At 34.0% G+C, this 12453-nt stretch overlaps 1 protein-coding gene across 2 annotated transcripts in view; it reads left to right on the top strand.

Annotated features, from left to right (window-relative positions):
* The window catches only part of LOC122010203 (insulin-degrading enzyme-like 1, peroxisomal), an 80560-nt gene that overhangs the window by 40111 nt on the left and 27996 nt on the right, over positions 1–12453 (top strand). For both annotated transcript variants that reach the window (XM_042566658.1, XM_042566659.1), the window contains exons 7-11: positions 9015–9137; positions 9203–9315; positions 9449–9611; positions 11895–11987; positions 12127–12212. In XM_042566658.1, coding sequence (XP_042422592.1) covers positions 9015–9137; positions 9203–9315; positions 9449–9611; positions 11895–11987; positions 12127–12212 — 578 coding nt within the window. The remainder of the gene's footprint in view (positions 1–9014; positions 9138–9202; positions 9316–9448; positions 9612–11894; positions 11988–12126; positions 12213–12453) is intronic.

The following is a 12453-nucleotide window of genomic DNA, read 5'->3' as shown; positions in this document are numbered from 1 at the left end:
TGTAATCAGGTAAATAATAACATGAGATGCAAAACAAACAAACAACCAAACATATAACTGGTATCGGGTAGTGACTAACCGAAACAAATAAGAAACATAATCTTTGCTATTTGTTAAATTCATTACTATGCATATCAAAAGACATAAGTCAAAAGTACCCGCCTCCAATAGGAATGTCCAAATCTGACATCGAGCAACTCGTCTCGCGTCAAAGTCCTAAGTCACGAACAATCAAATATATTTTATTTAGCTACAATTTACATAAATAGCTAAATAAATTCTTAAGATCTATTTAGGACAAACCCTAAACCAACCTACTAACCATATAATCAAAATTCACTACAAAATGTACCACGATCCTACACTTTACCTCAAATCACAGCCGCTGCGGAAACCAGGTGCTATTGGAGGGAATTTCTACCGGAAATCCCACAGAACAAAACCTTGCCTCACTGAAAACAACCGGATACAGAGAACAAGATTAGAATCCAACACATCAACCTATCACCAACACAAGTTTAATTTGACCTCCTTACCACAGATGAGTGTCAACAGTGCAAGGACCAACGATGGCACAGATCCATTATCGCGTGGAAGCACGGAAGAAGGCACCGACTCGATCTGGTGGCACCGGACCAAACAAGGGTTTGTAGATGGCACGACAGAACTTGGTGATCAGCCTTGTCCTCGGCGCACACTCCCTATCCCCGGTGATCTAAGGCACGAGTCGCTGTGAGGCAGGCTCGACTCTGATGAGAGGAGATCGGGGAATTAGGGCACGGTGTGGAGGAGGTCGGCACAGAGGAGGTCGGAGAGGGGCGGTGGCGCTAGGTCGAACCTAGTGGCCGGCGAGGTCTCGGGAAGAAGAAAGGAGGGAGTCGCGGTGGCCGGCGCTGCTTCGGTCCAGAGAGGGCAGCAGTGACGCTGTGCAAAGGCTAGGGCAGAAGAGGAGAGGAGTTCGACTCGGGGGAAGGAAGAAAATGAGAAGAGGGGAAGAAATCGGCCTCGGAGAAGAGGAGGAACCGCTGGGCCGGCGGTTAGGGCACGCCGGCGGCTCGGTTGCGCGAGGGAAGGAGCAGCGGGCTCGGTATGGGTTCGGCGTCAAGGGAAAAAAAAACGGAGAAAAGAAATAAGAAAAAGGAAAAAGGAATTTATAAAATAAACAATTCCTCGTTTAAATGGGTAGCCTAAACAGGCTTTTTTCCCGGCCCCGTTCTTGTCCCCGTTAACTCGTCCATACGAGCTCCAAAAAATTCCCGAAAAATTTCTAAAAATTCTGGAAAATTCCCTTATCAATATTTGCCTATTTTCCAGTATTTTACATAAAATATACAAAGTTAAGTAAACAAGCATTTAACTCTCCCCCTGAGTTTAATAACTCTCCCTAAATTTATTTTCTCTCCCCCTTTGACACACATCAAAAATAGGTGTAATACTAACCAACCCCCTTTAATCAATAATAGTAAAATTTTTTTTAAACTTCATAAAATATTTTCATAAAAACTTAATTGAATTAAGTTAAAATTTTTGAAAATGTTTTTATAACAATTTAAAATTTTCATGAATAAGTGTAAGTAAAAAAAAAAGTAAGAAAGGATAAATTTTATGATTTAATAGAAAAATTTCCTAAGGAAAACTTTAGAAAATTTTATAAGAGAAAATAGTGAACTAAGTTTTGAAATTAATCTTTAGATTTTAAAAAAAAAAACGTTGATTCAAAAGTTAGGTTTTGAAATGCTGAAGCAAAATATTCTAATTAAGAACATTTTTACTTTTTCAAGAAAATAAGTGTATAATTTTTGAAATAGCTGGAAAGAGAATTTTAAAAATCCATAGGTCTAAAAGAAATATTTAACCAATAAGTTTTGAAAACATGATATTTTAAAAAAAAAAAATTCTAAGAAAGATTGGTTTTTAAATGATGTTAAGGCTCCCCCTTAATTAAATAATCCTAAGGTCCAAGCGGGATATGAAAAATATATGTTAGACCAAAATTTTGGAATAGTTTTTAATTTAATTAATTAATCTCACCATTTCTAAGTCATGACACTAAATAAACCTATAGTTGTGTGAGATGATTCAAATTATTTTGGTAATTAGGTTAAATTAATACTTAATTAAAGTTTAATTTATGGTTAAAGTTTAAAATTAATTTAATTATTGTTTTAATTAAAATAAATTAGGTTTGAGATTAAAAATTTATTGATTTATTTAATTTCTAATTTATTGTATAATTATTTAGAATTAATTAATTAAGGATTACTTTAAAGTTTATTTTTAAGTTAATTATTTAAAACATAATTAATTTAGGTTTACAAATTGATTCATTTATTTATTAGATTAATTGATCAAGTGTTTTTTTTACTTTAAGTTTATATTTTTAAGTTTTAATGAATTAATTTATTAACCTTGAATTTAGTTAAGTTAAGTTTTAATTAATTTAAGTTTATTATTATTATTATTATTATTAATAAAATTATGTTTTATATTAGAAATTTCAAGATTAATTGTTAAAGAAAATTAATTAATTAATTAGTGATTTCAAGTTTAATTAATTGATTAATCATTTAGTTATGAATTTAGAGTTGATTTAGTTTTCCTTTAAGTTTACGATTTTAAGTTTTAATTATAATTGTTAAAAAAAATTATGTTTGAGTTTAATTAAGTTTTAATAAAGTTTTAAAAGAAATTTAATTAAGTTTTTAAGAAATTTAATTAATTTTTGAAATAATTTAATTAAGTTTTTAATATTTTTTTTTAAAAAAAATAATTAAGTTTTAATTAAGTTTTTTTTAAAAAAAATAATTTTAATTAAGTTTTTAAAAATAATTTTAATTAAGTTTTAAAATAATTTTTTAATTAAGTTTTAAAATAATTTTAATTAAGTTTTAAAAAGATTTTTTTAAATTTTTTTAATTAAGTTTAAAATAATTTTTAAAATAATTTTTTAGTTAAGTTTAAAATAATTTTTTTTAATTAAGTTTAAAATAGTTTTTTAATTAAGTTGAAAATATTTTTTTAAATAATTTTTTAATTAAGTTGAAAATGTTTTTTTAAATAATTTTTTAATTTAGTTGAAATTTTTTTTAATTATTTAAGTTTTAAATAATTTTTTAATTAAGTTTAAAATAATTTTTTTAATTAAGTTTAAAATATTTTTTTAAATAATTAAGTTTAAAATAATTTTTTTAATTAAGTTTAAAATATTTTTTTTAATTAAGTTTAAAATAATTTTTAATTAAGTTTAATATATTTTTTTTAGTTAAGTTTAAAATAATTTTTAATTAAGTTTAAAATATTTAAAATATTTTTTTTAGTTAAGTTTTAAATAATTTTTTTTAATTAAGTTTAAAATATTTATTTTTATTAAGTTTAAAATAATTTGTTTAAGTTTTAAATAATTTTTAAATTTTAATTAGATTTGAAATTTAATTAGGTTTGAAAAAAGTTATTGAACCTATGTTAGATTCAAACTTAGCTTTGGGTTAATCAAGCAGGCTTCCTAAGGATAAGCTTTCAGTTCAGTGGCGAGGGTTATGGCCTTCTTGTGTATCAACGGTGGACCACTTGCTGAAGACTTTCCAAACTGTTCCCGCTCAAAGAACTTAATACTAAATTTTGGTCCAACTAGCCCATGTTTGATTGGGGTAGCTTCGGTCAGATCCACTAAGTCTAGTGCACCAGGTAGAATTCCATATTCAGCCTAGACTTGCCTTCGACAAAGCTTCCTTGACGTACTATCATCCCAATCCATTCCGATGCTATGTTGTAGGGTTTGGTAAACCTTTTTCATCTAACCATTTTTAGCAGAAAATAAACCTAATTCTAAGTGTATGAGTTTGGTTAATCAAGTTGGTTGTATTGTTTTTCTACTTGCTCCCCTGAGTCATAGCTTAGATAAGGTCTATCTAAGTAATGAATTTGACTCTTAGGGATTAAGTAGAGGTTTGGTTTAATTGGTTTGGTTAAACATTTTATTGGAACTCATGCTTGGACTTGACTTCTAACATTTTGACTGATTAAAGATAAGTATGGTTTGTTTGTTTTATTTGGTTTATAGCTGAGTCCCGATTTGTTGTACACAGCTCGTTGCGACCCAAGTACCATATTTAGACACTTGGATCCCAGTTCAAACTTTTCCAACATTTCCTTGAGTTGCTTGACTTGTCCTTTCAAGTTGGAATTTTCTTCCTCAAGTTTTGTAACTTGAGTCGAAGTTCCAACTTGAACTTGATTAGTCGAGTTACTCAAGTTAACTTGCTCCTTAAGGTGGTCTATTTCCTTAAGTAGCTAGTTTTTTTGTTTTTTAGATTTTGTTAATTTTTTAAACAAGCATTTAATTACTTTTAACATTTCAGACTTCGAATTGAAGGTTACCTTATCGGGTCCTTTTGAAACGGATGCAAATCGATGGCTTATCTCAGACTCGTCGTCGGACTCTGACTCATACTCATCTTCAGACTCGGATTCAGACTCTTCAGTCTTTGCCATAAATGCTATATAACTTAAGTGCTTTGGTTCTGGTTTTGGTCGGGGCTTAGCTTCCTTGTTTGGCCCTGCATACAAAGCTAACCCTTTCTTGGCTTGACTCAAGTTAGTCTGTTCATGTAATGTTAATTCACAAAATAATTCGTCTAATTTAATAATGGAAAGATCCTTCGCAAATTTATAGGCATCTATAATAGATGCCCATAAGGAGTTTCGAGGGAATGAGTTAAGCATATACCTGATGATATCACGATTCTCAAGTTGATGGCCGATGATATGTAGTCCATTTAGGATGTCCTTAATCCTCATGTGTAGTTGGCTTGCCGACTCACCATCTAGCATTTTAATATTTAGTAATGAATTTAATAAAAGATCACGCTTTATTACCTTTGTATCATCTTTGTATCATTTGTCCCTTCATGTAGTTTAACTAACTCATCCCACAAATCTTTTGCATTGTCGAAGGGGCCGACTCGTTTTAATTCTTCTTTTGATAATCCACATTGTAAAGTGTTGAGTGCCTTTGAATCAATTTGTAATTTCTTCTTTATTTCTTCTGTCCATTCCTCTGGATTGTTGACTGGTGATGTGTAGCCGCATTGGATAATGAGCCATTGATCAATGTCTGTTTTGAGAAAAACTTCCATCCTCTTTTTCCAGTATGGGAAATCGCTTCCATCGAATAGCGGAGGACGCACGATTGAATATCCCTCAGATTGTGTCATTTGTTCTTGCACTAAAAATTGAGAAACAAAAAGAATTTCCAAGACTCTTGTCTTGGGATTAGCAGTGCTTGAAAAATAAAAAAAATATTTTAAGAAAAAAATGAAGAAAAGAAAAAGTTTTAAAAGATGCTTTGAAAAATGGTTAAGTAATTTCAGAGCTAACTTGGCTTTGATATCAATTGATAGATCGAATTAATGCGATAGATGGGGGGTGAATATCGCGCTTTTAAAAACTTTTCTTTATCCTTTTAAAATCAGAGTTGTGCAGCGGAAAATAGAAAGAGACAAGTTCATTTACTTCGTTCGGAGCCTAGCTCGACTCCTATTCGAAGGCCCGCGATCCTTGATCGTACCGATGGGCAAATCACTATAACCCTTCTTTCCGAAATCCTTCGGAGAGAAGCAGATCGTACAAATGAGTAAGATAGTAACACCCTACTATCTTACTAAATAATAAGTACAATGCAATATAAAATATTATACCGACAGAAGTAGAATATGAAGCGCAGTCGGTACTTCTGGATGGTGTGGCTTGTTGAGCTGATGCAGACGTGTAGCACGAGTTGCTTGCAGAACAAAACTTTTATTGATCAGAGAGTATACCTGAGCCTCGGACCTCGAGCTCCTTTTATAAGTGCCATTGTTGTTCGGTCGACCGATCCCTCTGTTCGGTCGATCGAACCCGCTCCCTTCCTTCATGGCTGGAGTCTGACGCTGGCTCGATCTTTTGCATAAACTGATCTTTAATGGTTCGGTCGACCGATCCCGCTGTTCGGTCAATCGAACAATGACCTTCTCTGTTCGTCGAGATCCGCACTTAATGCTCCATTAATGATTTTATTGTTCGATCGACCGAACCTCATTTTCGGTCGACTGATCATCCTGTGATACCATGTTTGCGAGCCTGAACTGTTTTGTCAAATTTGCCTGTTCGGTCGACCGAACCTTTTTCCGGTCGACTGAACAGGATGTCGACTGAACCTCCTGTTCAGTCGACTGAACCCTTGGTATTTTGAAGGTTTTTGAGTGCTGGACGCGTGGCCACTGACAGAGCCTGATTCTGAGTTCTGAGTCAAAAGTTATGATCCTTTGAAGCTCAAGGGGTCATATGATTCTGCAACACAAAGTTAGTTCGATATAACAATAGTATTCCTGCAAAACAAAGTTAGCACAGTTATAATATATGAGTAGTACTATGCATGAGTATAACAGTTATGACTGTCTTGATCTCAACTTGGAAACTTTCCTGGTTTCTTCAGTTGGATCAGCGACCTTAGGTTGTTCCTTTCAGGAACCCGACCTCACTGGCGCTCCTCCAGTTATTTATCTCAACCTACCTGCCAAACGTTGGGTCCTCCAGACATGTTTAGACTTTACTCTCTAGCCGTGATTAGGCCTTTCTCGATTGAGTTAATAGCCTGCACACTTAGCCAAATCATCAGATCATGACAAGACTTAACTTGAACCTTTGACAACATCAAAATTCAGGTTTGATTCTGGTGCATCTTGCACCAACATCTATGTGTTCAAAATTTACCTTGACTCCTATTCCCGTGATGTAGTCAGTGAAGGAAAGCCATCTAACTCTTGATGGTTTATTCTTTGCAGACTCATTATGAAAATTGATTATTGCTTGACAGTCCGTCTTCAAAGTGATTTCCTTCTTATCCATGTAGTGAATTTTTAAAGCAGACATTGTCTTTTGAGGGTCCCTTGCACCCTTATTTATAATAGTAAGGATAAGGATATTTATTGACCTCCCCTCCAACCTTTTTGCTAATTAAGTCAACTCATATGAGTTTAGTCAATTGAAATCCTCATATGGAGCCACATCTTCTCTTCAATCGACTCAATTTTTATCTATTCAGTTCAAATCTATTTCAATCGATTCACTTCATTTCAGAATAAATCACAAGCTTATCCACCAATGAATGTCACCTTTAGTCGAGCTTTAGTTGACTTAAATCCAACTTAATCTACTCAAACCTTTTCAGCCAACTAAATTGATCGTTTTAGCGAACTAATCCATGAACAAATACTTTTGAGTTGACTCAATGATATTTCATTTGACTCAATTAAACATAGAACAAACCTTCTCTTTTGTCGATTCGACATTCTTGTCATTTGGACACTTATGAACTCACGCAAAATTTCGGGATTATACCTAGTCATAGACTATAGCCAGGAACTTATTGTTTCTTAGTCAAAGGATCTCAATCAAGTTGACTAACCTAAAATTACGAAATCCGAGATTATAATTCCCACATTGTGTCTCATAGCTCATCGTGTTTAGGTCTTCACTTCCTTGCTGGTTTTCACCATATCACAGCGTTACATTATCTAAGAGTACACCTCCCATCAGGTCTTTCGAATGCACGAAGTCTTCGACTCATTCCACTTGTCATTATTAGGTCACTTATGTAGTACACCTCTTGTGGTTGCCATCAAAGCTATCGAATCAATTTCATACTTGTTATCTTGTTCCTCGAATGTCCCATACCATCTTTCACCAATCTATTGTCACCAATCTCCAACAGTCCTTTAAGCTATTGAGTCAAACTAACTTGGCTATGCCAAGTCACCAAGTAAAACTCAACCTCTTTGAGTCGAAGCTCCATGAGCATTATGTGCATCTTAACAAGTTCCTGCAAACTTCATGCACACATCAATAATACAAACAAATCTAACTTAAATCCTTTACTAAGCACGTCAAAACATCTTGATGGAACACAACTACTTGGGGCACAATTACACCAATAGTTGATTGGTTGATACACAATTAAGGATCATTTAATGTTTGTCCAAACTTCAATAATAGTAGTGTGATTTACATAAAGAATAATATCTAACATTTGAAAAGATTATATGTGACGATTATGCATAGTCTCGTAAATTAAACTACTTGTACTTGATCAAGTTATAATTGTTCTCTTTATAGCTTCTCCATATTGTCTCTCCTTGAAATAAAAATGTCATTGTTGAGAATTATGAGTATATAAGTCTTTTTCTTTCTTAATAGGTTGAGATTCTGAAATAAGTGGTTAGTCAATTAGCTTTAATATTGTAGTAATGTCTTTCTTAATTGCTTCAGAAAAAGGTCTGGGTTCATATCAACCGGTGTAAAAAAATCATCAGTGTTTGGTTGGGCAAAACAAGTGAAGTATACCGCCCATAAATGAAAGGGAATGCTAAGAATATTGAAATATAAATTGATCTCTTTCTTTATAACTCATATCTTTTGGGATAAATGATTAGCCAATCAATTTTAACAGACTTTGAATACATTCGACCTCCTTGTTACTTCTAATTATTTTCTTAATATGGATTCCTAATTGATTTTGGTTATACATATATATTACTATTGTTATTTGTCAAATCACGAAATTTGTTCAAATTGTACATGTTGCTAAATAAATATGTCAAAAAGTTGTTATCATAGATTAGTTACTGGCTTTGGTATGTCCTACAGGATAAAGGATAAATCACAAAAGGTTATAGTTAGGGCACATAACAAAATAAAGTATCCTACAGGATATGCCAAAGTCAATGGGTAATACTTGACAGCTACATTTTGACATTTATTTAGTAACTAGTGCAATTAGGTTAGCACAATTTTTTTGATTATTGATTTAGTTGTTCTAGCAGATGGAATGTAGGAAATTATACTTGGATTAACAACAATAAATATATAAAATTTCCCTCTAAATTTCCAATTACTTGCAATAGTAAATTTGTAATTTGGCCAAACTCATGAAACTGCAATGATTTGTTATGCTTACTCAAGGAGGAATAATGTAACAGGCAATTGGAACACATTGGAGGTTCAACCAAAATTGAAAGGCTTGGATACAAGGCTTGAGCTTATTAAATTTTACGAGAAGAATTATTCTGCAAATCTTATGCACCTTGTTGTTTATGCAAGAGGTTGGAATTGCAATTTTGTTTCTGTATTTGTTTTTTATTTTATCTAATCAACTTAAGTATGTTAGACGGTCTTGATGCCATCCAAAGCCTGGTTGAACAAAAGTTTTGTGATATTAAAAACAGTGGACGAAATAACGCCTATTTCCCTGGTCAGCCTTGTTCGCCTGAACATCTGCAGGTACACTAAAGTCAGCATGCAACTCAGCCAGGATGAATACTTTACATAAAGATGATGCTTGTTGCAATAATTTTAGAAATAATACTTAACTTCTAAATTGTCATCTTTGGTCTTCAATTGCTTTATTATGCAGATTCTTGTAAAGGCGGTTAGGATAAAGCAAGGACACATACTGAGGGTCATTTGGCCAATTGCACCTAGCATACAGAACTATAAAGAAGGTCCTTGCAGGTACTTAAGTCATCTTATTGGACATGAAGGAGAAGGATCTGTCTTTTTCATTCTGAAGCAATTAGGTAATTTTAACTTTTGATTGTGTAAACCACTTTGTAATTTTTGGAGTTCTGTAATCTATTCATCCTAGTCATATTTCATTCTTCATATGGTCTTTTCTATTGACTTTTCAAGCCCAATCTTAATTAGTCATCATTCTCGAAGATGACAGAAATAGTTGACTAATAGGTTGTGGGAAATCAAAATCAAATATAATGAGTGTCATAAAAATTATCCTAATACAAAATTAGCTAGGTCTAATCTCATCAAAAACTTGCTTTAATTGGGCACTCTAGAAGGAAAAATGAGAGACTGAGTGAAACAAGAAAGAATGATGAGAGGTTGGCTGCTTTTGGATGAAGCCATTGAAGTTGCATTCTTGTCATACCCTGTAGTCCTCTTGTCCGTTGCTCCAGTTGGGGTATAAGTATTTGACACATATTTAGATTTAGCTCAAGGATTTAAATATCAGTATGTTTCAATTGACAAGTATGAACAGTGTTCCTCTCATGCAATGAGATTGAACAATTTGCCGTCATATCACTCATTTTGAGTGATTCATGGATATTTAGTTGTCTTTATTGGACTCGATTGGTGCGGAGGGTCATTAAAGGCAAGTAACAAATAGCATGATCTCCAAAGGCGACTCCAAGCTCTTCCTCTTCTTCTAAGTCACCTCTAGCTGGAAAGGATTTCACTTTCCAATTGCCTCCTCTCTTAATGTCATAGGTCATGAGCACAAAAGAGAAGTCATGATGAACATTGATTTGATCACCTCTTTGTTGTCTTCTAGGGACCGAATGAGACCCCTCCCTCGTATATATATCTTTGCGCTTGATGGATTTGTTAAATTAATGAGTTATAGTTAACAAAACCTAATGGTATAAGTGGGCTTCTCTCTTGATGTCATAGGCCATTATCACAGAAGAGCAGACATGATCTACATTGATTTGAGCGCCTCTTTGCTGCCTCTAGGAACTGAATGAGACCCCCTCCCTAATATATCTTAATGGATTTGTTATGTTTACACGATGAAGTTAACAAATCCTAATGTTATAAATGGAGGTTCTGGTTCTTGTTGATAGATGAGTGGTTTCTGCAGGAGTGCTGATTCCTGTTGTTCAACAAGGAGCAATTCTTGGAGGAACTCACCTCATTTCGGCGTGACTTTACATTTTCCTCTTTTTCTTCCTTCATTGCCTCCTCCACACCACTATAGCAGTTTGGCATGGCTGATCTATTGCAACCTGTTTTGTCTGTTGGCATAGGTTGAGCTATATTCAGAGCTCTTCCTGTCAGAGATCAAAACTATTATGAAACTGATATTTTAAATTGTGAGAAGGGGATTTAAACAATCACAATCATCAAGTGAGAACATAGTGTACTTAAATGGATACTTAATATTTCTATCGATCATGTGTAAAAAATTCTAGAAATTGCTGTGCCAGACACTCGGATTCATATTCATTTTAGATACTTGTATGCAAGTTTGAGGAATATGGGTGTCCTCTATTGATCCATGGAGGGCATCTATGTCACTTACACCTTTGGGCCTGAGCTCAGGTGTGGCCAGTTTGAGACACCCACCTAATCATCCCACCCACTGTGAAACTAGGCAGTAGTTAGCTTGCAAATCCATTTCCACTGAGAAGCTTGTTCGCCAAGACAACCTCAGCAATCATGATCACACACCATCTTGCTGGCCACCATAACATTATGGAGCTTAAAGGGCTTATGAAGACCAACAATTGATCAAACTTGTGATAGAGCTCTATGAAAGCGGAGAACTCTTTTACTGAGGTGGGTAGAGGAAGCCATGTAGTAGCTCGAGGGGGTTGGGTGAGAGGAGGGCCTTGACTCTCTTTTGACTGAGGCAATCAAAGGTGGTGATCACGTAGAAGTAACTAGGGTGGGGTGGGAAACTCTGAGCTGGGTTCCCCTCTGTCTGAGATGGGCAGTGACAGACACAAAGGAAGTTGTGAAAGAGTGGGGAATAAAAAAGCCATCCGTGGGATGGCCATGGGTTGCATGCAAAAGAAACCCAAGTCACTCTTCAACTTCTAGTACAAATATATTGTGATTATATAAAATTATAAACATTTAAAAGGTGAACCACATGGGTCATAATTGCCAATCATAAAAAATCTTGTTAAAATTTTGAATTATTAGTATTGATGGAAGTGCTAGCTGGCCTTATCTTACCACCAGACAAAAACATCTGAGAAGATTGTGCGCATTTCAGTATAATTTAGTTTCTTTTTCATGTTTCTTTGCATATGTAATTTTTCTTTCTTATGACTCTGCAGGATGGGCATTAAGTTTGGAAGCTGGGGAAGGGGATTGGAGTTTAGAATTTTCCTTTTTCAGTGTTTCTATTGAACTCACTGATAAAGGTCATGGTTAGTTTAGATTCTCATGCTTCATTTTCCTGTAAACACACTCCATTAGGTTCCTATTTAACTCTAATATTTCCATTTTCTGTGGAACTAATTATTCACTGCATATCGTGTTTATCATTTTCTCATTTTGTTTATTCAGAGCATATTGAAGATATTGTTGGGATATTATTCAGATATATTGATCTTCTGCAGAATTCTGGAGTTAATAAATGGATTTTTGATGAGGTAACTGGGTGATTTGATATTATAAGATGATCAAACGATTCAAATCTCTGTAATTGTGTTGTCACTTCTTGACATTACTGTGACATGTCTGTCTCATATATGCTCACAAATGTGGAATGGGGAAGGCAAAATTTCATTAAAAAATTCTTTAGTTATCATCTAGATTGACAATGGAGGCAAACTCTTAAAAGCTATTGATCAGTCATTCTACAATTGTATTTCTGATCTTCAACTGAATCAC

This window comes from Zingiber officinale, chromosome 8A (genome assembly GCF_018446385.1).
Source record: "Zingiber officinale cultivar Zhangliang chromosome 8A, Zo_v1.1, whole genome shotgun sequence".
Taxonomy (NCBI): Eukaryota; Viridiplantae; Streptophyta; class Magnoliopsida; order Zingiberales; family Zingiberaceae; genus Zingiber; species Zingiber officinale.
This window is presented reverse-complemented; position numbering and strand designations above follow the sequence as displayed.